This window comes from Mesoplodon densirostris, chromosome 14 (genome assembly GCF_025265405.1).
Source record: "Mesoplodon densirostris isolate mMesDen1 chromosome 14, mMesDen1 primary haplotype, whole genome shotgun sequence".
In the NCBI taxonomy this organism is placed as follows: Eukaryota; Metazoa; Chordata; class Mammalia; order Artiodactyla; family Ziphiidae; genus Mesoplodon; species Mesoplodon densirostris.
In genome coordinates, this window is record NC_082674.1 from 23,340,224 (window position 1) to 23,367,101 (window position 26,878).

Consider the following 26,878-nt stretch of genomic DNA (forward strand, 5'->3'; position numbering starts at 1 on the left):
TTTACATGCTAGCATTGTGCAAACACACTAAGGAGTGCGTTAAGTATCAGACAGTTAGATAGCTGTGTTTTAAATGCTTTATATTATTTAGAATTCCTTAGTGGATTTTTAAATAGGTGGAAAAGATACTTCAGTGATATTTGGGGAAATTGATTGGGGTTTTCAGATGGGCTTAGGAATACATTCTTTTCATTCCCCTTTAAATAATGAAATATTGGCCCCTGCCGTCTGTGAATTTATCATCCAGCGTGTTCTCAGAAGAGGATAAGATTTAGATAATGAGGGATGTCTGTACTTTAAAAAGCAAATACAGGGCTTCCGTGGTGGCACAGTGGTTAAGAATCCGCCTGCCAATGCAGGGGACACGGGTTCGAGCCCTGGTCTGGGAAAATCCCATATGCCATGGAGCAACTAAGACCGTGCGCCACAACTACTGAGCTTATGTAAACCACAACTACTGAAGCCGGTGCGCCTAGAACCCATGCTCCGCAACATGAGAAGCCCGCGCGCTGCATCGAAGGGTAGCCCCCGCTCGCCACAACTAGAGAAAGCCCGTGCGCAGCAACAAAGACCCAGTGCAGCCCAAAATAAATAAATTTAAAAAAAAGCAAATACATATTTTTGTTTAATGTTAAACAAAATTCTTTCTTGCTGAAAGTGTTTTGTGTGTGTTCTAGGATTAATGACATCAAAAAAAGATAGTGCTTCAGAGTCAACACTTTCATTGCCTCCTGGTGAAGAATTGAAAACTGGAGCAGAGAAAGATGGTAATATAATTTATAACTTCTATTTTCAAAATTTAATTTAATGATTGAACTTTAAAATAATATAGTGATATAGCTTATATGAGGCTGAAGTTTAAAGTTTGTAAGAATCATTACAGTAAAAATTCTTAAAAATCCCCTAAGCAACTCATAATAAAGTGTATATATATACAGACACACATATTTTTTTGTATAAAATCCTGTGTTGTGATTCTTATGTACACTTAAATTAGAGAATTACTGGACTAGATTAAGAGAATAAAAGGAAATCCCATAGTGTAGATGTCTTGATAACAGCATTTAAAGTTGCCTTTAGCTGTCAAATCATTGGGTGAATAGAGCACAAATAGAAAATTCAAAAGTATCCTGCTTGCCTTCAGGTTATCTCAGAACATTTTAATATTAAGCTTTTGTTACCTTAAAAACACATTAATATGTTTTTTATATAAATAAGATGTGATTCTACTAACTCCTCTTAAGTGAGAGGTGAGAGACAGTGGTGGTTAGAATAGGTAGTTGGTCTAAGTGACATGACAGTGCTCTCCTGTATAAGACTGTCATCATATAGTGTGGATCCTTTGGATCCGTAAAACTGCTTGGGCTATAAAATCTTGTATGTATGAACTACAGTATATTTTGATGAAATCAGGCATTTAATTCAACACTAGTTAATCCACAACTGAGGAAGCTAAGTGGAGAGTTTCAGAAGGATTTACCTGGAAAAGCATCTCATTGGTTCACTTCTTATTTCCCACCCTCTGATGTATTCTTTTCCTGTACCGTTTTAGTTACCCTGCTTGCATCCGTCAGCAGCTCCTCCTCCACATCTTCTTTGGAGCACAAACAGAGTCACTCCAGGAAACTGAATGCAAGTGGCAGTAACAAGAAGACAATGAGCAAAAGCCCTTCCGTCTCATCTAGAGCCAGTGCTGGTATCTATGGCTTTTTCAACCAGGCTTTCTTGGTGTTTTTTATCTTGGTTTGTTTGTAAGTAGATTTGCTCTTTTTAAATGTGTAGAAGGAACCCTTTACTTCAGTCAGATTGAACTACTTGTCCCTTCCCTGTCTCCCCCCAGCCCCCCACCTCCTTCCCCTTCGTCAGCAAACTCTGGATCTCTCTGCCTTTCCCTCATGCGCCTACCATTTTTCCTTGTCTGGATTGACTTCTTCTCTTCCTCATGTATCTATGGACTCTAGCCCCTGTAAGGTTCATATTAGAGCTTTATGATAGATCTTCAGATACTTGGAAACTATACGGTCTGTTCTCTTTCTTTACTTATCTCTTTTCTAATCTAAACCTAATAATAATAACTAACATGTCAATACATGTTGTTTACTATTTCAGGTACTATTAAAGGAATTTTACATACCTTATTTCATTTAATTCTCAAAATAAACCTATGGAGTAGGTACTATTATGATCATCTTCAATTTATGAATGAGGAAACCGAGGCTTAGGGAGGTTAGGCATTGGTGCACAGTGGCAGTTTCTAAGTGCACACCTGGGCTTCACCCACAGGTCTATCTGTTGCTTCGCTGCTACCAGAGTCCGCCTCGGTCTCAAGTACCTTCAGCTCTTCTTCATGCTGTAGGGTCCCGAGACCCTTTCCAGCCTGCTGGTAGAGAGCTGAACCACCGCCTCTCAGTACAAGTCCAGTCTCAGGCTACTCATGCAGTTTTGGTGACCACACTATGTCATTGGCTCAAACAGAGCCTTATGCTAAGTCTCTTTGTTTTGTGGCTTGACATAGGACTTTACATTTATTTTCATTTAATTTAATGTTTGAATTTTTATCCCTCTGAATTTTGTTTTTTACATCTTGTGTATAGCTTTTTCACACACTTTTGTGTTATCTTCTTATTTAAAAAGCATGCTTTCTCTATTTTTAGCCAAGTCATTGTTTAAAACTGTGTAGGAGAGGTTGACAGTGATAACCTTTTTAACTTGCTGTGAAGCCTGTATGATCCCATTCAGTCCACATTTCTTCAGTTATGTGTAAGGATATATAAAACACGTTTTCTTGTTGAAATCAACATATATATTGAATTTACTGCAGTTCAGTTATTTACCTGCATAGAAAGAAAATGAAGCCACTTTGGCATAACTTATTTTTTATTTATTTATTTTTAAAAATTGTTTTATTTATTTATTTTTGGCTGTGTTGGGTCTTCGTTGCTGCGCGTGGGCTTTCTCTAGTTGCGGCGAGCGGGGGCTGCTCTTCATGTGGTGCGCGGGCTTCTCATTGCGGTGGCTTCTTGTTGCGGAGCATGGGCTCTAGGCACGGGGCTTCAGTAGTTGTGGCGCGCAGGCTTAGTAGTTGTGGCTCGCAGGCTCAGTAGCTGTGGCACATGGGCTTAGTTGCTCTGCGGCATGTGGGATCCTCCCGGACCGGGGCCCGAACCCGTGTCCCCTTCATTGGCAGACGGACTCTTAACCACTGTGCCACCAGGGAAGCCCATAACTTATTTTTAATGAGCCTCATAGTAATTACTAGATTCTTTTTCTAATACTTTTAATACTTGTGCTGAACCAGTATTTTATTGTAGAAAATGTTCATGACAGGATTTTTTTTTCTTTAAGATACTTTATTGTATGGGGGAGAAAAACCCAAACAAACCCTCGGTAGTAACACTGATGTAATACAGTTAAAAGTTGAGGCCCTAAAAGTGGAGAATCTGGAAATTTTGCTTGGCTATTTATTTTCTGAATAGATTCCTCTAACCTTGAAACCCGTTTCTCTTTAATGCTGTGAGGAACAGAGGTGAAAAGATGTAGTGATGTAGCAATCCTGTCCTCATTTTATTTACATTTTAAGGCCCTCTTTGGAATTTGGGCTTTTGACATTGACTTGATTTTAAAATTTATGTGTGGGTATGGAATTATCTTTTTTACCCTTTATTTAAGGTAGTTCTAGTTCTAGTATGTAGGCAAGCCTACATACTTAACCTTTTTTTCTTTTTATAAATTTGAGGGGTTTGTGGACCTAAATAATAGTAGAGGTGAAGAGAGTTATCAATTAGAGTGAGAAAGAGGTCCTTTTCAAAGGGGAGGGAGATGTGTGAGAGAAAGTTCCAAACCCCAGAGATGTTTCCTTAAGAAAGTATTGCTAGAGGGAGTAGATACTCCACTTTCTCTGTCGGTTTGCATTTGGGGTAGATGTGGACTGCAGAGGGTGGACATTCTGGGGAAGCTAAGGAAGAGGATTAAGGAGAAGGAAGAGCAGAAAGAAGGGATTGGGAGATGGGAGAGGTTGGGGAGGACGTCTGTGAGCTCAGCCCCACTGCAGTCCCTGTTGAGCTCTCTGTCCTTGGTCCATTGTCCGCAGGCAGCGTGGGGACAGACGTGAGAGTTTCGGTCACAGGGTCAGGGTTTTAAGTCAGGTGTGCCACCGACTCCTATGCACGCCATGTCTTCATTAATTCCTGAGTTTGTTTCTTATCTATGATTATAATTCTCATGAAAAGCGCTTTGTAAACCGTGAAGTGCTTGGGAAATGTTAGTTCTTTGGAGGGCCAAGGACGTTTTAGTGTACACTTGATCCAGACCTTCTCCCTGAGTTTGTGTTCCTCATTTGTTACCATGTTCTTAGTTGCTCCCTGTTAACAGTCTGACTTACCCTCTATCCCACACCCTCACGCAGGGTTCCCTAGGCTTTCTCAGATGACAGCCACTCAAATCTGTTCATGGACAGATGGGACAAGCCTCAGGGGCCCACCTCTTCTCTGTTGTAATCGAACAGCTTTCAAGACAGTGTTTCTCCAGGACTTCTGACGTTCAGTAGTGGGAGTTGCAGGCTTTAGGTTTGAATCAAGGTCTGGGCAGGGAGTGCTTTTGTTTCTAATAAGGAAATCAATTTGGGGTAATTGGAATCTTCTAGCAATTTCACTTTTAAATTACGTTTGTGTATGTATCATTTACACTGAGTCCCACTGAACTACTATGATGCTAGCATTTTACTAGAATAGGGATTGGTGGACTATAGCCCATGGGGCAAATCCAACCTACCACCTATTTTTGTAAATAAAGTTGTATTGGAACATGTTGTGCCCATTTTGTCTGTCTGCTTTTGTGCTATGACAGCAGAGTTGAGTAGTTGTGCAGAGTAGTATGGCTTGCAAAGCCTAAAGTATGTAGCCCTTTACAGAACAGGTGTGCTGACCTCTGTTCTAGTAGAGAGTGCCACCATGAAGTCAGGATAAAGTTGATACTTCACCAGGAATCCTGTGTAAGTTCCTGTGGCAATGATTGTCTCAGGAAACCCTTCAGATTTCTTTTGAGTAGCTTTACTTCACATGTGAGAAACACAACTTAGATGCTGTGTATAAGGAAAGGCAGCATATGTTGAAATCTCCAACTAACTAGACTGGTTAGAATAAATAGTAGTTTTTTGGCTTATGTGCTTTTTTGAGTTTCCCTTTGTTTTTTCTCTTTTCCTGCCCCATCCCCTTCCCCAACCAACCCCAAAACAGGTTTGAATTCCTCAGCAACATCTGTAGCAAATAATGCACGCTGTGAAGGAGAACTCCGCCTTGGAGATAGGGTGTTGGTGGTAGGCCAGAGAATTGGTACCATTAAGTTCTTTGGGACAACAAACTTTGCTCCAGGTAACTCATCTGTATAGTCTTTGCTCAACTTGAATTCTTTAGATAACAAAAGGTTTAAAATTTTACATGTGAATAAAACTTATAGAGAATTCTTGATTAATAGTTCTTGTGGGTGGTAGCTATGGGGCAGAAAATGGAAAACATTGATTCAAACGCAGACTGTTTTTACTCAGGTTGATTGTTACTTATGAATTTTTCTTGCCATTTGTGTTTTAAATTGTCTAAAGTTAAAATTAGTTGTTACTCTCCAGTCTTACTCTCACTGATTGCCAAGTGTGCTAAATAACAGAGGAAACATTTTAGGATTAGATTTGTGCTAAACATAATCTTGAAAATGAGTGGATAATGAGTTTACTGCATACAGCTTTTAACAGAGTGGCTTGGAGAGAAAAGCAAACAGTGGTTCAAAGGAAAATGAAAAACGTTTGCGTACTCTGTGATCTTAAAAATGCATGTTTGTGTATTTATATATTCATTCCAATCTAGGCTTAACAGTGTGTTTCCAAAAGTAAAGATTATCTTTCTTTTATATTTTCAGTGATTGTAATTTCAAACAGAAGCCAGTTGAATAAAACCATGTTTGTATTTTTAAATAGCAATATGCTGTTTTGACACATGGTGGCATTGCAGCATTTTAGGAAACGGTTACCTAGAACACTGATTTTTTTAAAAAAGTTCGTAGCCTTCTGTCAAGAACTCTGAAGGATCTGAGATTTTACTCTATTTGCAAGTTAACAAGTTGGATTGCCATGGTTTCATAGATGCTGGCAGAAGATGCTGGCTCCTGGGTCAGCGATAGAGGACCTCAGTGCTCTCTGCAATAGTGGTAGCCAAAGTGGCAGCATTTTCTTCTGTTTCCTGAGCCCCAGTTCCCAGAGGATGAGATAGGGAGGGCCAGGTGACACCTGTACACCCAGTGGCTTATGCTATAGGAGAGGAGCCCCGAGCTTAAGGAATCTGAACCTTTGTACTAGACAGTAAGCATGCCTGTCTTTTGTGCCGGGGGAGACTCTGTCTCCATCCTCCAAGGCCATCTTCTCTACAAACATCCATGAAAAGACGGTCAGTGCCTCTGTCCATAAGGCCTGTAGAAACATGGAGAATTGTCTCCCAACACATTTTTGTTTCATTAATACCATTTATAATTGCAGTCCAACTACTAATGGATTGGAGATGGGCTATATGTTTTATAATTCATGTCTCTCTTAGGGCACCAGCTAGTAATTGAGATTAGTTAGAATGTTCTTAATATGGTCCTCAAATAAAAACCTAGGAATCCCAAAGGTAGGTTATTTTTCCACAATCACCATGTCTTCTGAGTTTCCTTTCTCTGGTTTTATTAAACAAGGCTTGAACGGTTTGTTTTGTTTGGATGCAGTTGTTTTAGGTTGACTTTTAATTCTTAAACTCCTAGTGTAGAGCATTTAGAAATTTGAGAAGTAATAAGCAAATATAAAAGTTGGAAACTTTTCATTAAAGTCCTTCTTCTCTTTCAGAAAGAAGTAGCGTATATTTTTTGTGGCATCAAAATTTAGATCAATCGGTTCTGTAGGACAGTGGTAACATCTAGGCTTTTTTTTTTTTTTTTTTTTTTTTTTGTGGTATGCGGGCCTCTCACTGTTGTGGCCTCCCACGTTGCGGAGCACAGGCTCCGGACGCGCAGGCTCCGGACACGCAGGCTCAGCGGCCATGGCTCACGGGCCCAGCCGCTCCGCGGCATATGGGATCCTCCCAGACCGGGGCACGAACCCGTATCCCCTGCATCGGCAGGCGGACTCTCAACCACTTGCGCCACCAGGGAGGCCCTAGGCTTTTTATAGATGATAAGATCTAGACCTGACAGAGGGCATGTTTAGCCCCTTCAGCATGTTTATCAGTGCCACCTCTGAAAGAAAGTTGCCATTTACATGGGAAGATGTCCATTCCTCACCACTACCAGACAGTATGCAGTCACTATTGTTAACACTTGCCATAATGCCTTCCGGCTGTGTGCTACACACTTTCAGGAGTTACATGGTAAACATGTAGCAGTGATACGGTGTATTAAAATGGGAAAATGCAAAAATTATATAGGAAAGCATCAAAGGCAGAAGGAAGTAAAACTGGGAAAATTATAACCGTGGCACTCAGAAATAACAATGGCAACCAGAGTAACCCAGTTAGCGACATTCAGAAATGCGATGACTGAGCATTAGTATGGCTGAGCAGTGGGTTTGTATACCTCACTCTGTACCTGTGCAGGGTAGGACTGTTTAAGTATAAAAGACAATTACACGCATTGTTAGTCTTTTCAACTCAAACTCCAATATCGGGAATGGACTGAGGTATCATCTAAGTAAGAGGAAAACGTAAGAGGAAAAAAATTAAGAACTTCTAGATTGTCATTTTAGAGGTTATATAATTGACTCTTTGAACTATTAATCTGAAGGGAACACTATTTTTGTATTTTGTCATTTGTAATAAGTTTCTCAATATCTATATCCTTATTTTTTTATTTGTTACTGATTCTAAGAGACCACATACAATTACTATTGTATTCTACTTTTAAATTAAAAAACGAGTGGACTGTCAGGTACTTTTAACTGAACTGGAGGTACCCTCATCCAGAGCCATTACTCTAGGAGTATATGTCCATTTATCTAATATTTGCCACACTAAAAGCAACCTCACTATTTTAATTTTATGCTCTCTAGAAAAGGAAATCCTATTACTCTCCTCAGAGTGGGCCCTTTTAAATACTTAAAAGCCTTTTAGAAAATTATTCCTATTAACTAACCTAAATCTTTTCATTTAGGTTAAAAATGATTTTTTTTTTCTTTTCTGGGTAGGGAAAAAATGAAAGAAAAAGAAGAGTCACCATGAAGTCTAGTCATATTTTCCATATTATTTTTGTCCCCCTTTAATTATTTCAGAACTGTTTGTGGTATTCTAATACTGGAAGAGTAAAATGAAAAGATTGCATATTCATTTTATGATTTATACATCTCAGTATCATGCTACACTGCTCTCCACTTAAACAGACCATACTACCGAGTTAAGGACAGTTTCTTATTGTAGCTTTTAGATATATTTTGGTCATACACTACTTGTATAATAGCTAATCCTTGCCAAATTTGTGTTTGTGCATTTTATCTTTCTCCCCTAATGTACAACTCTGCAATTATGTTTGTAAAATGTTTTTCTAGTTCATTTTTCAAATTTTGTTTTACAATTTTGTCATTTGAAAGCTTAATGATCATGAGGATTTTGGTCATTTATGAAAATGTTAAACCATCTAGACTTTGGGCTTGTGTAATAGCATAACAATTTTGGATACAGTGCAGATGCTTTTAAAAATCCCACGTTCTTGTTCTAGGATATTGGTACGGGATAGAGCTTGATAAACCCCACGGCAAGAATGACGGGTCCGTTGGAGGTGTGCAGTATTTTAGTTGTTCCCCGAGATACGGAATATTTGCTCCCCCGTCCAGGGTACAAAGGTGAGAAACAATGGAATGTACACTCTTCACAAGAACTTTTCGTAATGTGCAGTGGGTTACAGTTAGAGTCCGTAATTTTATAGTAAAGACATGCCCTGACTATAGCCCACGTCTTCTTTCAAGGGGTTAACCAACCACCTTCTTCAGAGGCAAGGCTCGTGGAAGCTAAATTTGCTTTGCTGAGAATTTGCAATTTTAAAAACCTCCTTTATTCCTCATTTGCAAACCCTGTGAGTACATGTAGGCTATTAGGAGTGGTGTTTGCCGCTCTGAACAGTGAGCGCAGCAAGCTTCATCTGTCATGCAGACAAAAGTAAAAATGCTCCTTGATTGCTTCAGTCACATCCTAACCACGTTAAATTTCCTGCCAGCAGGCACCCCATTCATTCTCCCTTAAACCTAATGGAACCAAAATGGCTTTTTCCTCTGATTTCTTTAGTTTTCAAAAATAGATAAGCAGTAGATCTTCGGGGGAAGTGAAGCTTCAAGGATTTATATATAATATACCTCCCCGGTGTTTCTTCTTAAGATAGTACACTTTTGTACCAGCTCACTCTGTTTTTTAAAAAAAAAGTTGAGCAGAAGTGAGTCCTCATGAAATTCCAGGTACTGTTGTGTGAAATGACTTAATGTGCTGAAAGAAGTTGGCTTGGTATGCTTTTCAGTGGATGGGAAATGGGATACTCATCTTTAAATAGGAAATAACATGTATGGTATAGTCACATTCATGAGAATAGATCTATGATCTCAACCTGGGAGTCCCATCTTGTTCCCTTCCAACTAGACTGTGTGACTGCCTCCTGGCAAATTTAACAGTTTTTATATCCATTTTCTTTCTCACTTTGTTTTTCTTATTGAATAATTACATGTAATTTTTGTATTCTTTTCCTTCTTCTATGATGTACTTAGTATAATTCTTTTCTTATTATTTATGATTTTATAACATTTAATGTATAATGCTTTTCAGTTTATAAAGTACCTTCAATTAAATGTTGTTTCATTTGATCCTAATAAGTATTTGGTCAGGTGAGCTGGAAAAGAATAACTACAGATGGTCCCTGACTTACAGTGGTTCAGCTTATGATTTTTTGACTTTATGGTGGTGCAAAAGTGATAAGAATTCAGTAGAAACTGTATTTCACATTTTGAATTTTGATCATTCCCTGAGCTAGTGACGTGCAGTAAAGTATTCCCTCGAGACGCTGCGCAGGGCAGCAGCAGCTCCCAGTCAGCCGCGTGGTCATGAGGGTGAACAGCCAATACATTTACGACCCTTCTGTACCAATACAAGCATTCTGTTTTTCACTTGAAGTGCAGCATTCAATAAATTACATGAGACATTCAACACTTTTGTAAAATAGGCTTTGTGTTAGATGACTTTGCCCAACTGTAGACTCATGAAAGTGTTCTGAGCACATTTAAGGTAGGCGAGGCTAAGTGATGAGGTTCAGTAGATTAGGTGTATTAAATACATTTTCAGCTTAAGATGGGTTTATTGGGACGTAACCCTACTGTAAGTTGAGGAGGATCTGTACAAATAGTTACTGAGCATTTAGTAAGAGGTGGGCTCTGTACCATGTACTTCGTAAATCTCCCCCAGGCCCAGTGAGGTATAAGGTAATATGATTATTCCTATTTTGCAGGTGAAGAAAAGTTACAAGAGATACAGTAGCTTTGCTAAAGTTCTATAGCTACTGTAGGGGGCGAAAAACTTGTCCTGTCTATGAATTAAACTGACAACAGATAGATGAACAGGAGAAAAATCACGCACACTTATTAAATGTTAATTTTACATGCATGGGGGCATCACAGAAAGCAGTGAACGCCCAAAGTAGTGGTGAGATTGGAGAGTTTATAGACCATCTCAATAGGGGAAAGGGAGGGGGAGAACGGCCACTTGGGGAGCAGATGATGTTAGAAAGATTAGTGAGCCCTTAGGAAAATGGATGGGGATATGATAGTCTGTGACAGTGTCTGTCTGGGTGTGGTGTTAACTCCTCTCCTGTGATGAGAGTCAGTCTTCTCCGCTTGATGAAACTCCCGGGAAGCGGATTTATGACAATTCAGTTCTTTTTTGGGAAGATCTGTTTTAGGCAGATAAGGGCAGTTCAGAGAAAGCCTCTTCCTGCATTTGTTGATTCTCAGATATCTTTAGCTCAAAATAATCCTTGCACCAGAGTGGCATGTTTTGGGTGGGGTATTTTGATCTCGCACAGTAGTTAATGGTGGAGCTGGACTCAGCCCAGGTTTGTTATTTTGCTGTTGTTTTTTTCCTAAGCCCTTGCTTTTAGGCAGTTTGCTGGGTTTTTTTGGTCGTCATTTTATAATGAAGAAAAAGAGGTAGTAGCTAGTGGCACTTACACGTGCTGGCACTGTTTTACGTACTCTGTATGTATTGTTTACTGCTCTGCAGCAACCCTGTGTGTCAGGTACTGCACTTATCCCTATTTCACAGGTGGGGAAAGTAAGGCACAGAGAGGTTAAGTGAGTTGTGCAGTTGTACACAGCTCCCAAGTGGAGATTTGAGCCCAGATAGTCTAGTATCAGAATGTTTACTCTTAACCATCACCCTATAATGGTTAAAAGAGGCCCAGTGACTTTCTTTAGGACCTATATCTTATAAATGATTGATTGGGGAATAAGATCCATACTGAGTCACCAGTCAGTCTTCTGGGTTCTCATATTACTTTGAACAAATCTTCATTAACACATTGCTACAGTCTCTCATAAGTTTTATTTGTCTCCTAGTCATGAGGACTGGGGTTCTCTGTTTCATGTTTGCTTACCCAAGGAACACAGTTTGGCATGTTGTATGCACAGTAAATATTGATCAAATTTTGTTCAGTGTTTTTTATGCTGTAACAGCTTTCTTCTCTGTTATATTGTGAAGCCTCTTTCTCCTGGTTTTATCTTCTTTTTCTTGCTTTGTTTATGGAACACACATTTTTTACTTTTTTTTGCCATCTATTTGGTCTTCTTTAAGGTGATTCCTTTAAAAGCAGCCCCTCATCTTAGAAGAAGCAGGGCTCTCTCTCTAAAGGAACTGCTGTCTCTATCCAGCTGTCTTCCTGTCATCTTCTGATTGTCTCATTCATCATCATCAAATACTATTAAGTGTCTTTTAGCACTCTGTGCTGTGCTAGGCGTTCTATAAGTAAATAAAACAGACATGGTGCCTGATTTTGAGGAGTTTCTAATTTAAACCAGCTTTGGAGCTCTTTTTTTTTTTTTTTTTTTTTTTTTTGCAGTACGCGGGCCTCTCACTGTTGTGGCCTCTCCCGTTGTGGAGTACAGGCCCCGGACGCACAGGCTCAGTGGCCATGGCTCACGGGCCCAGCCGCTCTGCGGCATGTGGGATCCTCCCAGATCGGGGCATGAACCCGCGTCCCCTGCATCGGCAGGCAGACTCTCAACCACTGCGCCACCAGGGAAGCCCAGCTTTGGAGCTCTTTAAAGATAACACTGATATTCAAGAAGTAAGAATTTTAAACTAGGGACTCCTGAGAGAACAGTCAATCACATAGTGACCAATCACAACCTCACCTTGCATTGCACTCCTGCCCAGATTGTAGCTGGCCTTTAAAAATTTTTTTTATTTTAATAGTTCCATTAAAAAATGTGCCTCCTGGGCTTCCCTGGTGGTGCAGTGGTTGGGAGTCTGCCTGCCGATGCAGGGGACGCAGGTTCGTGCCCCGGTCTGGGAGGATCCCGCGTGCCGCGGAGCGGCTGGGCCCGTGAGCCGTGGCCGCTGGGCCTGTGCGTCCGGAGCCTGTGCTCCGCAGCGGGAGAGGCCACGACAGTGAGAGGCCCGTGTACCGCAAAAAAAAAAAAAAAAAAATGTGCCTCCTGTCCCAGAATGCACATGGTACTTTGCTCTGCTTGAATGGCTTTCTACTATCACCCAAGTATCATCTAGTTAATGCTTTTTCTTCTATTAACTTATATATCAACCAATATTACTTTAGAGAAATTCTAAGACACTGACTGGATCTAATCTTTCTCTCTCTCTCTCTGTCTATTTTTTGCTCAAGTGGTTTTTATCGGCATAGCATTAATTTTCTTATTCTCAGTTCATACCATTCCATACTTATTACTAATGAACTGATCACTTTTAGAATTAAGTTCTCAGCTCTCCATCACAGCTTAATTCAAGTATCTGTCCTCTTCATCATATTCTTTGCATTCATTAGTCTCTCATTGATTGCTGTATATTGTATATCTTGTGAAAATGATGCATGTGAATTGCAAGATGAAATTGCAAATATTGTAAGAGTTGCAGGATTTCTTTATGGTAACAAAGTGTGCTGATGCAAGTGATTGATAGAATAAAGACTGCAGATTTAGGTCAGTAAACAATTGGAAGAAAATAAGACTGTTATAGGATTGGCTTTTTAAAAATAAGAATGATTTGAGTATCAAAGAAATAGACCTATCGGGAACGTGACCTTTATGATTGTGCTTAGAGTCAAGTATAAAATAAAACATGTTGAATCGTATTAGTCAGTTTTATCAGAAAAATCACATATATACACAAACTCAGCTGATGTTTTTTCAATGTAAAAATGTGGTGTTTTTACAGTTATAACCTAACATTTGTTAAATTCAACATAAAATAAATTTTTCACATTTTTTTAGTTTCATCTTTGAAAATAAAGCTCCAAAGAAGCAAAGTCAGGCCCCTATTTGAAATGAATTCACCTGAAGTTGACTTTCTATGTACTTACTATGCTTATATAACAAGGACCTCTTCTGTCTGATTATTGCCTGTCTGTGGTGCTAGATTGAAGTTCATCCCTGGCTCATGATAGATGCTTAGTAAATTCTTGTCGAAACGAGTGAAATAAGAAATAACCATTGGTGTGAAACCCTCAGTTAAGCACCAGTCTTAAATCTGAAGACCAGCTACTTCTAATGAGGTTTGCATTACTTGTTTTATTCACAGAGTAACAGAGTCCCTGGATACTCTTTCAGAAATTTCTTCAAATAAACAGAATCATTCTTATCCTGGTAAGATTACACTGTTTTATGTTCTTAATAATTATTTCTTTGCTTTTATTCATTGAAAAAAATTTTTTGTAAAGTATATATGTACACAAAACAGTATATGAAATATATTTGTATAGTTCCTGTAATCATAAACAACATCTATTACCCACCCCATAGCCAAAGATGATGATTACCTGTATGTCCTATAGAAACCCCTGAGTATCCCCTGAGTCTCATCTGCCTCCCTTTTCATATACTCTGTCTTCAGGTTATGCATCTTGAATTTTATGTTAATTATTCCCTTGATTTTCTTTATGTCTATCCCCCATAGATAGATATGTCAATAAATAATATATGTTTAGTTTTTTAAAATATCTTTATTGGAGTATAATTGCTTTACATTGTGGTGATAGTTGCTGCTGTATAACAAAATGAATCAGCTATACATATACATATATCCCCATATCCCGTCCCTCTTGCGTCTCCCTCCCACTCTCCCTATCCCACCCTTGTAGGTGGTCACAAAGCAGGAGCTGATCTCCCTATGCTTTGCGGCTGCTTCCCACTAGCTATCTATTTCACATTTGGTAGTGTATATATGTCAATGCCACTCTCTCACTTCGTCCCAGCTTACCCTTCCCCCTCCCCGTGTCTTCAAGTTTAGTTTTGATTGTTGTTTGCTATGCTATTTAGTGTTCCATTAAAATACATTATTCATTCTATATTTGATGGATATTTGGGTTATATCCTGTTTTTAACTATTAGAAACTATGCCATTGTGCACAGTTGCAAAAGTTTCTCCAGGATTGCCAGGCATGGGATATCCATATCTTCAGTCTTCCTGGGTATGCCAAACTGTTCACATGGGCAGTGGATGAGAGTCTCTGTCACTCCTCACCTCACCAACAGTAGTCTTGTTTGCCCATCTGATGGGTGTAAATGGTAATCTCCTTGTGGTTTTAATTTGCATTTTTCGGATTACAGATGAGGTTGGGCCTGTTTCCATGTTTATGGACCACATACATTTCCTCTTCTGTGATGTGCCTATTCACGTCTACTGCCCATTTTTCTTTTGGTTGGTTTGTTTTTATCTTATTAATTTGTAGGTTTCTTTATATATTTTGGACACTAATATTTCGTCAGTTTTGTTTGTTGCAAATATCTTTCCCACTTTTTGACTTGTCTTTTGCCACCCCCTCCCCTTCCTTTTTTGGCATCTTTTGATGAGCAGAAGTTTTTAATTTTTAAGTAGTCAAAATAGCAAACCATTATGCTTTTGCATGTTTTGTGACTTGTCTTTTCATTGTCTTAACAGTGTCTGTCACAGAGTGGAAGTTTTTAATTTTAATGAAGTCCAAGTTATCAATTTTTTCTTTCATGACTTGTGCTTTTGGTGTTGTATCAAAAATGTCACCACCAAACCCAAGGGTACCATGATTTTCTCCTATGTTATCTCCTAGAAGTTCTGTAGTTTTGTGTTTCACATTTATATCTATGATTCATTGAGTTATTTCTTGTGAAAGGTGTATGTCGATGTCTAGATTCATTATTTTGCATGTGAATGTTTAGTCGTTCCACCATATTTGTTGAAAAGGCTATCCTTTCTCCATTGAATTGCCTTTGCTCTTTTGTCAAAGATCAGTTGACTGTGTTAGTGTGGGTCTATTTCTGGGCTCTCTATTCTCTTCTGTTGATCTATTTGTCTTTTTCTTTTGCTAATACCACACTGTCTTGATTACTGCAGCCGTATAGAAATTCTTCAAGTTTAGTAGTGGACTTTGATCTTCTCCCTCAATGTAGTGCTGGTTATTCTGGGCTTTTTGCCTTTCTATATAAACTTTACAATGTGTTTATTGATGTCTACAAAATAATTTGCTGTATTTTGATTGGGATTACATTGAGTGTATAGATGAAATTAGGAAGAACTGATGTCTTAACAGTATTGAATTTTCCTATCCATGGACATGGAATGCTTGTCCATTTATTTAGATCTTTGATTTCTTCCATCAGAGCTTTATAATTTTCCTAATATAGATTCTATACATGTTTTATTAGATTTATACCTACCTGTTTCTTTTTTTTTTTTGGTGTTAATGTAAGTGTTATTGCTTTATAGTAATTCTTTTTACCTTGTATCAGCCTTCCTGTGATTAAGTACTTGCCTAAAAAATCTTTTTCTAGCCATTGCCTTAATCTTTCTATGTTCTCATGTTTTTGGAATATCTTCTTTTTTTTTTTTTTGTGGTATGCGGGCCTCTCACTGTTGTGGCCTCTCCTGTTGCTGAGCAGAGGCTTTGGACGCGCAGGCTCAGCGGCCATGGCTCACGGACCTAGCCGCTCCGTGGCATGTGGGATCTTCCTAGACCGGGACACGAACCCGTGTCCCCTGCATCGGCAGGCGGACTCTTAACCACTGTGCCACCAGGGAAGCCCCTGGAATATCTTCTAAATAGAATATAACTGGATTTTACTTTTTTTAGAAAAAGACAACCTTTGTCTTTTAATCTGAGTTTCACTTATTTGCGTTCATTGTAATTAGTAATATATTTGGATTTATTTATGTTGTTTATTTGTTTTCTAATTTTTCAACTTTTTTGTACTTAAATGTTTTTCTTTCTTGACTTCATTCTGGTTATATTGCTACCCCCTCTTTTTTCCATTTAATTTTCTACTTGTATAAAAATTACATTCTATGAATATGCTTCTTAGTAATTACTCTAGGTACTTTGACATACATACTTAACAAAGCCTAAAGTTAATCATTATGTTTACTCTTTCTCAAATAATAGGAAATCCTTAGAAACTGAGTTTCTATTTTGTTGCCCTCACAAATTTCACATTATTATAATAGTTTTTATATAATTGATATTTATTTAATTTGCTCATGCATATCAATATTTACCGATATCTTTAGTCATTAATCCTCAGAACTTACACTTGAAATCATTTTGTTTCTACCTCATCTATATTCTTAAATTTTTTTTTAGAAAGGGTCTATTGGTAGGAAACTCAGTTTTTGTCTGTCTTTTCTAATGATAATTTTACTGAGTAAAAGTAAAAATTGAAGCAATTTTTATTATAGTTTGAAAGCTGTTTTCTCCCTGTACATTGACAATATAATTCTTCTGCTTTCTGTCTTCTGTCAAATTTTTGAGAAATCACCTATCAGTCTGTCTAATCCATACCATTGTAGGTGGTTTATCTTTGCTTTTTGACTGCTTTTAAAGGTCTCCTCTAGTTCCTTTATGTTGTACAGTTTTGCTATGATTATGTCTAGGTGGAGGTTTCCCTTTGTTTATTCTGTTTGGCATCTTGGGTCTTCCTGGATCTCGGAATTAGTATCTTTGATTAATTCTGTAAAATTCTTGCCTACATACTGAAAATATTTCTTCCTTCATGCTCTTTATTATCTCCTTCCAAAACTCTGATGAGTAGTATAGTCCACTTTTTCACTTTCCCATGCCTCGTTCATATTTTTCACAACTTTGTCTCTCCGGACTGCATTCTGGATATCTTCAGAGTTATCTTTCTGTTTCTTGATTCTTTCTTCTGCTATGTTTATTCTACTGCCTAATCCAGCTGCAGAGTTTTTTAATTATAAATTTTTCATTTTTTTTCTTTTTGCAAGTCTGTTTGGTTGTTACTTATTGTCACTTATTCTTTCCCTACATTTTCAAGTTTTTCTTTTATGCTATTAAACATTTTAAATACTGTTACTTTTTATGTTTAATAATTCAGTATCTGAAGTCTTTGTGAGTCTGATTCTGCCATCTGTTTCTGTGGAGCCTAACTTGTGGCACCTTCTTTCCTTGTGAATTTTGTAATTTATTGTTGTGAAATGCTTATTTTACTTAGAATTTAATGTATGGGAATTCTTTTAAGCCTGGGTTGATGCCTCTTGAAAAGATTATACAGGCATATCTTGTTTTATTGTGCTTTGCTTTTTTTTGCTTCTCAAATACTACACTTTTTACAAATTGAAGGTTTGTGGCAACCCTTCATTGAGCAAGTCTGTTGGCGCCATTTTTCCAACAGCATTTGCTCACTTTATGTCTCTGGGTCACATTTCGGTAATTCTCACAATATTTCAAACTTTTCCATTATTATTATATTTGTTATGGTGTATCTGTGATCGGTAATCTTTGATGTTAGTATTGTAATTGTTTTGGGGCGCTATGAACCGCATCCATATAAAATGACAGAGTTAATCGATAAATGTGTATGTTCTGACTGCTCCACCAACTGGCTATTACTCCATCTCTTTCCCTCTCCTCCTCCCTGAAACTCAAAAATATTGAAAGTAGGCCAATTAATAACCCTACAATGGCCTCTGAGTGAAAGGAAAAGTTGCATGTCTCTCACTTTAAATCAAAAGCTAGAAATGATTAAGCTTAGTGAGGAAGGCATGTCAAAAGCAGAGATAGGTCCAAAGCTAGCCTCTTGTACCAAACAGTTAGCCATGTGTGAGTACAAAGGAAAAGTTCTTGAAGGAAATCAAAAGTGCCACTCTGGTGAATGCACAAATGGTAAGAAACAGCCTTATTGCTGATACAGAGAGAGTTTTAATGGTCTGGACAGAAGATCAAACCAGCCACAGAATTCCCTGAAGCCAAAGCCTAATCCAGAGCAAGGCCCTAACTTTCTTCAATGCTATGAAGGCTGAGAGAGGTGAGAAAGCTGCAGAAGAAAAGGATTGAAGCTTCAGAGGTTTGTTTATGATATATAAGGAAAGAAGCCATCTCCATAGCCTCGAAGTGCAGGGTGAAGTAGCAAGTGCTGATGTAGAAACTGCAGCATGTTATCCAGAAGATCTAGCTAAGATCGTTAATGAAGGTGGCACCACTACACAATGGGTTTTCAGTGTAGATGATACAGCCTTCTACTAGAAGAAGATGCCTTTTAGGGCTCTCATTGCTAGAGAAGGGAAGCCAGTGAGGCTTCAAAGGAGAAGCTGACCTTCTTGTTAGTGGCTAATGCAGCTGGTAACTTTAAGTTGAAGCCAGTGCTCATTTACCATTCTGAAAATCCTAGGGCCCTTAATAATTATGTTACATTGGGACTTCTCTGGTGATGCAGTGGTTGAGAATCCACCTGCCCATGCAGGGGACACGGGTTCTAGCCCTGGTCCGGGAAGATCCCACATGCCGTGGAGCTACTAAGCCCATGGGCCACAACTACTGAGCCTGCGCTCTAGAGCCCGAGAGCCACAAGTACTGAGCCCACGTGCCACAACTACTGAAGCCCGTGTGCCTAGAGCCCATGCTGCGCAAAAAGAGAAGCCACCGTAATGAGAAGCTCGCACGCCGCAACTAGAGAAAAACCACATGCAGCAACAAAGACCCAACAGCCAAAAATAAATTTAAAAAATAATAAATAAATTTATTTAAAAAAGAATTGTGTTATATCTACTCTACCAGTGCTCTGTAAGTGGAACAATAAAGCCTAGAGGACAGCACATATAGTTACAACATGGCTTACCGAATAGTTTAAGCTCACTGTTGAGACCTACTGCTCAGAAAAAAAAAAGATTCCTTTCAATATATTACCATTGACAATGCACCTGGTCACCCAAGATCTCTGATGTAGATGTACAGTGAGATTAATGTTGTTTACATGCCTGCTAACACAACATCCATTCTGCAGCCTATGGGTCAAGCAGTAATTTTGAAACTTCCAACTCTTAGTATTTAAGAAATACTTTTCGTAAGGCTATGGCTGCTATAGACAATGATTCTTCTGATGGATCTGGGCAAAGTTCATTGAAAACCTTCTGAAAAGGATTCACCATTCTAGGTGCCATTAAGAATATTTGTGATTCATGGGAAGAGGTCAAAATATCAACGTTAATGGCAGTTTGGAAGACGTTGATTCCAACCCTCATGGACGACTCTGAGGGGTTCACAACTTCGGTGGAGGAAGTACCTGCAGATGTGGTAGAAATAGCAAGACAGCTAGAATTAGAAATGGAGCCTGAAGGTGTGACTGAATTGCTGCAATCTCATCATAAAACTTGAACAGATGAGGTATTGCTTCTCATGGATGAACGAGGAAAGTGGTTTCTTGAGATGAAATCTACTCCTGGTGAAGATGCTGTGAAGATTGTTGAAATGACGATAAAGGATTTAGAGCATTACATAAACTTAGTTGATACAGCAGCAGCAGGCTTTGAGAGGACTGACTCCAATTTTGAAAGAAGTTCTACCGTGGGTAAAATGCTATCAAACAGCATCACATGCTACATCGAGAAATCATTTGTGAAAGAAAGAGTCAGTTGATGTGGCACACTTCACTGTTGTCATGTTTTAAGAAATTGCCACAGACACCCCAGTTTTTAGCAAGCACCACCCTGATCAGTCAGGACCCTCACCAGCAAAAAGATTATGACACCGAAAGCTCAGATGATGGATAGCAGTTTTTAGCAATAACGTATTTTAAAATTAAGGTATGTGCATTTTTTTTGTACATAATGCTACCGCACAGTTAATAGACTACAGTATAGTGTAAACAACTTCTAGATGCACTGGGAAACCAAAAAATTTGTGACTCGTTTTGTTGAGATATTTGCTTCATTGTGGTGGTCTGGAACCGACCCTGCGGTCTCTCTGAGGTGTGCCTGTGTTTACTTCTGCCAGTTGCCTGGAGGTGCTGCCAACTTTAGTTTATGTTCTCTGCAATGTTGTTGTTGCCTTTATATTACACAGATAAAATGAATTTGGCTAACGATCATAAATTTTTTTTTTTTTTTTTTTCTTTTTGCGGTATGTGGGCCTCTCACTGTCGTGGCCTCTCCCGTTGCGGAGCACAGGCTCCGGATGCGCAGGCCCAGCGGCCATGGCTCACGGGCCCAGCTGCTCCGCGGCATATGGGATCTTCCCAGATCGGGGCACGAACCCGTATCCCCTGCATCGGCAGGCGGACTCTCAACCACTGCGCCACCAGGGAGGCCCGGGACGATCATAAATTTTGAGGGGAGAAAATTTTGCTTTCTGCACAGTGGAGTTGACACAAGCTGCTTTCCTTTGTGTTCATCTGAGTGGTGCTTCATTTTGTTTCTCATTTAACTTTACACTGAAGATGAGCTGCTCGGGACCCTCACTTTTGTTAGGACCCCATCTTGGCAGGCCCCAGCTTCTCTGGAGGGCAGTGTAGTCCTGGGGTACAAGGTGGTTGATTGCTTTGGGGGAAACCGGCCATGGTTTCTCTTTTTGGTTTTTGGCCTCTTTGGAATTGTGCCACTTGTATGAGGTCAACAGTATTTTTTTTAAATTATAGTTGTTTTAAACTATAGTTGCTTCATTCAGGAAATTCACTCAGCACATCTGGTGTGCTATAACTGCCAGAACTGGAAATCCCATTCTTTTTAAAAACATCTTTTAAAAAATTTACCTTTAGTGAAGTCTTTTTCTTTTTTTTTTTAATAACTCTGTCATTTGGGGATGCCAACAATCATAAGCTCTGAAGTTCATTGTTCAGAATTTTATAAATGGGGTCTATTTAGTGATAGTGTTTTTTTAAACCATTTTTATCCTTTTATTTTTTAAATACGATTTATCAAGATTATAATATTTGAGAGTAAAAAGACTAAGCTTTATCAATGTATAATTCGATTTCATTTGGTTTTCAGGAAAGTTTATAATAAAAACCTCCAAAAGTAATGTCATGATCTTAACTTATTCATGTAGTGCATAGTTTGATGAGCAAGGTAAGGTAACAATCATCAAGAAATCTAAACTCCTGTTACAATCTATATGCACTTATTTTCTTTGCTTTCTGTTTCCAAAGAAACACTTGGTAAAATAGAACATCTGTAGAAGAAATGATAAAAGATAACTTTTAACAAGGACTGTGAATTTGTGATTTATTTTTCCTCATCTGACCTTAACTTTCATATTTAGGTTTTAGGAGAAGTTTCAGTACAACTTCTGCTTCTTCCCAGAAAGAGATTAACAGAAGAAATGCTTTTGCCAAGTGAGTATTAAGAATATTTAGAAAAACACCTTTCAAGATGAACATGACAGGATTCTGTGAAGAAATAAAAGTGGGATTTTGTATCTTTTACATTGCGTGGTAGAATTTTAACACTTAGGAGAAAAGGTGTGATGAGTGTGTTAGTGAGAAGAGTTCTTCCTCCCTCCTCTGCAAGCTCAATTAAAAATGTCACCAGTGACTAAAAGTAGTATACGGAATATATTTTCAAAGAGGTTTAGTACTGTTAATAAAAGTTGGAGGAATTTACATTCTGTGTTATCATTGAATAGAGTGGGCTGATTTTAAACTCTGTTTACTTGATTAGTCAGAGAATTGATTTAATATTTTGGGAAGTCCATAAAAGAAATGTCAGGCCTATTTGCATAAGGTAATCTTATTATTATTTTAACAAATACTCCTACTTCCTCTTGTAGAATATACTGCTCCCTTTTTCGTTGTTGTTCCTTTGTAGAGAGTCTCCTTTTCTCTTTTTCATTTACATTGCTATTTATAGACCTCAGACCCAGTTTACTCCCCCTAATAGTTTTCTGAGACATTTAGGAACTTTTTAACTTTTTGAGGAATATGAGGCTCTTCTAGGCTGATTAGGTTAAGGAGGTGTTTTTTTTGTTTGTTTGTTTGTTTGTTTTTTAAATGTTAAATCCTTCCAATTAATCTATGAACAATGCCCTGGGGGAAAAATGTCTAGCTCAGTAGGGAAGTGCACTAGTTGTGGGGCCCTAGAAGCCACTAGGAGTCATAGCCCATGCAAGAGAACTTGACGATCACATGAGCAACAGGCAGGTAGTTTATATAATAATCTGGCATGAAGTTATTGGAAGGCCTCGCAAAGATCTGAGGTTTCACTTGAGAACCCTGACGGGTCCTGAGGCACTGTTAGGTACTGTTTAGCAGAGTTGGGTGGGTTTTGTTTTGTTTTTCCCCTTCCTCAAAACCTCTATCAATTCTGAGATTTTAAAATTGGTCTCCTCACTTGAGTAGCTGAAAGAGTTTAAGGGCAATAACTTTATGCTCCAGTTTATTGAAGATATTCAAGAGTTCTTAGGCAGAATGGAGGAAATTGCTAAGAAGAGGCAAGCAGGATATAAAGGATTTTGAAGGGGGAAAGGTATCAAAATCAGTGTCAAGATGTTGGTGAGTGGAAGAACATGATACAAAGAAGCAAGGGAAGGAGAGAAATCTGAACCGTGGGAATCATACAGCAGGTATGGATATGTTCAAGAGGATCTGTTGACATGAGAAAATATCAGTACTTCTGTTGGTTTGCTTTGAAAATAAAAATAAATGAAGCTTTACTGATACTTCTACAGATTGACTCTAATACCTGTTTAAAAATATATATTCTTATTGAGGATATATAATCAATTTAAAACTTACTTAGCTTTTACTTAAACAACATGTGACCAGATGTTTGGTGATCAGTGTTATAAGAAACAAAAGAAAGACATTAGGTGTTTAGACTTTAGGTCCTAGGAAACCTGTCCCTGATCTCAGGGGTAAGAAACATTGTAGTGATTGGATGACCTTCTGCTGAAGCGACAAAGTTGATTGTATATTGTGCTGTTTTTAATCTGGAAGCATGATGTATTCTGAAGAATGTAGGTTAAAAAAATGAGTTTATTGACATTTATCAAACCCTGTGCCCTTTTCTTGTCTATTCATATGGAAATAAAAGATACTTCCAGAAGAAACGTGGAAAATATAGTCAGAGATGATGAAAATCCCTGCGTAAGAAACTGGAAGGAATTGGGGCAAAGGGCATGTTTGCAAAAGAGGGCTGAGGAAAGGGAAGCAGCAGCCGGCTGCGCCGTTTTTGAGAAAGAGCAGATGTGCTTCTCCAGTTGGCTTATTGAGGTGGTGGTGATGAACACCTTCATTCAGAGGAAGAAATGATGGAGGGGGTGTTGGAAGCAATTCTTCTGTCCTCAGAATTCTTAGTATGTCTCACACCAAGCATGGGGGCCATAAACACAGGGAGCTTGAGATGTTAGCATATAGGTGTCACTGGCACCTGTCTCCCACCGTCTGCATGCAGCCTGGGATCTGCAGCTCACCTGTCGCTACATCTCATCTCCGTCATTACCAACTTAGCTTCTCCCCGCATTTTCAGAGTACATCTCCTGAGAGTCTCCATTGGGTCTTCTCTGTGGAACCCAGCCTGTCCACGTGATGTATTTGGCCAGCTCAAATCTGTATGTCTTTGGGTAGAACTCATATAACCCAGTTGGCTGAAGGTTCCATCATTTCACGTCACATGTTCTCATTTTCTGCCTGTCCCTTAAAGCTTTTGAATTCTCAGGTGCGGAATGGAGTCCAGATTCATTGGCATAGCATGTACAGGCCTGCCTGTTTCTCTGGACTTATGTCTCATGGTAAAATCCTCACAAGTGACAATTTGCTAAACTCTCTGCGCTGTTCAAAAAAATTTTTTTTTAAGTTATACGTAATATATTTTGCTCCCATGACTATGTCTGCTTCCCTTTTCTGTCTGCTCACCTGTCAGATTTGTTCGGGTGTCACTTCCTCACTGAGGTGTCTTCTCTGGGACCTTGAGTGAGGATAGAGTTCTCCCTCTTTTGTGCCCCTTCTGCTTTGTACACGTCTTTATTGCAGCATCTGTAACGTTTTACAGATTACTGTGCACAAGTTCCTGGAACCTAACTCTGGACCTGCCATTTCATAGGTGATCCGTTAATGTTTTTGAATGAGTAAGCAACGCTCTCAAGTGTAGTGTAATTTATAAATTTCTCACTTCCCTGGGCTTTTAGAGCTTTGACGTAACTTGAATCAAATCATTCTTATTGGAATGTTAAATCTTTACCCAAACTATTAAGTTTTGGCTTGGATATCGAGTTCATTTATTACTTATTTCTTTAAAAATTTTTTGATTATGAAAGTAGATTGGACAAAATTTGAAAAAATTACAATAAATTAAATGCAAATAAAGATCATCTAATTTTATCACCTAGATGAGATTATCACTGTTAGCATTTTGTCATATACTTCTCCAACTTTTTTCTAATGCGTATATCTGAATTTTTTTTTTTTTTTTTTTTTTTTTTTTTTGTGGTACGCAGGCCTCTCCCTGTTGTGGCCTCTCTCGTTGTGGAGCACAGGCTCCGGACGCGCAGGCTCAGCGGCCATGGCTCACGGGCCCAGCCGCTCCGCGGCATGTGGGATCTTCCCGGACCGGGGCACGAACCTGTGTCCCCTGCATCGGCAGGCGGACTCTCAACCACTGCGCCACCAGGGAAGCCCATATATCTGAGTTTTTAAGCAAAGTTGGACAAATCATACTCTATATACTCTTTGAAAGATTTTCCCTTTAATATATCCCATAATAATAATAATTTTATTATTTAATAATTTTACTCAGTGTGACTTTTGCAGTGTTTTTAAAGACTGTGCTGTGCTGTGATATGAAACATTGTTATGGCATGATAATATGTGAAAAAAACATATTAACTAATAGTAGGTGCCATACTTTTTAAATGCATGTCCGTCTCCCTCCCTCCCCACCCATGTATGTCTGTGTGTGTTCAGATGAATAGCTTTATTTTTTCCAAGTTCTTTCTTTTTTTTTAATTTTGCATTTAACTCTTTAATCTCTTGGGGATTTTTAAAATATGTAGTGTGTGGTAAGAATCATATTCTTTTCCAAATAAATGACCAGGTTTTACAGCATTACTAATTAGAATGTTCACTCCTTTCCCACTGATTTGAAGTTTTACTTCTTATCACATATGAAATAATTGCATGTATTTTTCTAAAATACCTTCTCTGTGTCATTTAAAAGTACATTCTTATGCCAGGGCCACATTGTTTTTTTTTTTTTAAATTTATTTCTTGGCTGTGTTGGGTCTTTGTTGCTGCATGCAGGCTTTCTCTAGTTGTGGCGAGCGGAGGCTACTCTTCATTGTGGGGGACGGGCTTCTCTTTGCGGTGGCTTCTCTTGTTGAGGAGCATGAGCTCTAGGCATATGGGCTTCAGTAGTTGTGGCACATAGGTTCAGTAGTTGTGGCTCACGAGTTCTAGAGCGCAGGCTCAGTAGTTGTGGTGCACGGGCTTAGTTGCTCCATGGCATGTGGGATCTTCCCGGACCAAGGATCAAACCTGTGTCCCCTGCATTGACAGGAGATTCTTAACCACTGCGCCACCAGGGAAGTCCCCACATTGTTTTAATTATTGTAATTTTATAATTTAACATAATGGCAATGTAAATTTTGCCATATTATTATTTTTCAACTTTTTCTTAATTATTAATACCCATTGTGGTTGTGAGCAAGAGCCTGGCCTTTGTGCTTGACAACCTTGGATCTGAATCCCAAGTCTCCTCTTTACCATCTCTCTGACCTTAGGCAAATAGCTTGATTTTTCTTAGCCTCAAATTCCTCACTGATTTGGGTGAGGTTGGATGAGATAATATATGTGAAGTGTTTGGCACATAGTAAGTGCTCAGGAGATGATAGATACTGTCATTATGTGAAATTCGAGTAATTTCGTCAGGTTGGAAAAAGAATATCATTTTGGGGAGGATTCATATATATATCTATGTTTGTGTCCAGGAACAAAGCTTTTTCATTTTTCTTTTGTATATTCTTCAGTAAAGATTTATACTTTTCTTACAGCTATTATGTATTTCTTTGTTAACTTTGTATTTGTGCATTTGACGTGGTAAATAATATTTTTTCCATTACATTTTATAACTAGGATTTATCAGATGTGGCACAGGACAGGCTTTGGGCCTCAGTTTTCCTACCCATAAAATTAGAGCGCTCGTCCTTTCTCCAGGGCTGTTAATAGGAAGAAATGAGACACGGTGTGTGAGAGTGTATTTAAAAATATGGAGAGTGGAATAAAATAGAAACCAAGCAGGACCCAGACTCTGCTTGCAGTCAGGCTCTGTGCAGTTTTGGTAACAGGTTCCGAGTTGTCTCTGCTGTGGGGCTGGGAGAAGGGTTTCTCCTGGAGGAGAGGTGGCGTGGATGGCGGGTTGAAGGCTCCACTGGTGATGGTTTCTGGATGACTGTCTTGGGAGGTCTCAGGTCATAGGAC

At 38.8% G+C, this 26,878-nt stretch overlaps 1 protein-coding gene across 3 annotated transcripts in view; it reads left to right on the forward strand.

Annotated features, from left to right (window-relative positions):
• Nucleotides 1-26,878, forward strand: part of CLIP4 (CAP-Gly domain containing linker protein family member 4) — an 81,161-nt gene that overhangs the window by 50,142 nt on the left and 4,141 nt on the right. For all 3 annotated transcript variants that reach the window (XM_060117632.1, XM_060117630.1, XM_060117631.1), the window contains 6 exons: nt 678-767; nt 1,553-1,696; nt 5,235-5,369; nt 8,725-8,848; nt 13,791-13,855; nt 21,730-21,802. In XM_060117632.1, the coding sequence (XP_059973615.1) occupies nt 678-767; nt 1,553-1,696; nt 5,235-5,369; nt 8,725-8,848; nt 13,791-13,855; nt 21,730-21,802 (631 nt within the window). The remainder of the gene's footprint in view (nt 1-677; nt 768-1,552; nt 1,697-5,234; nt 5,370-8,724; nt 8,849-13,790; nt 13,856-21,729; nt 21,803-26,878) is intronic.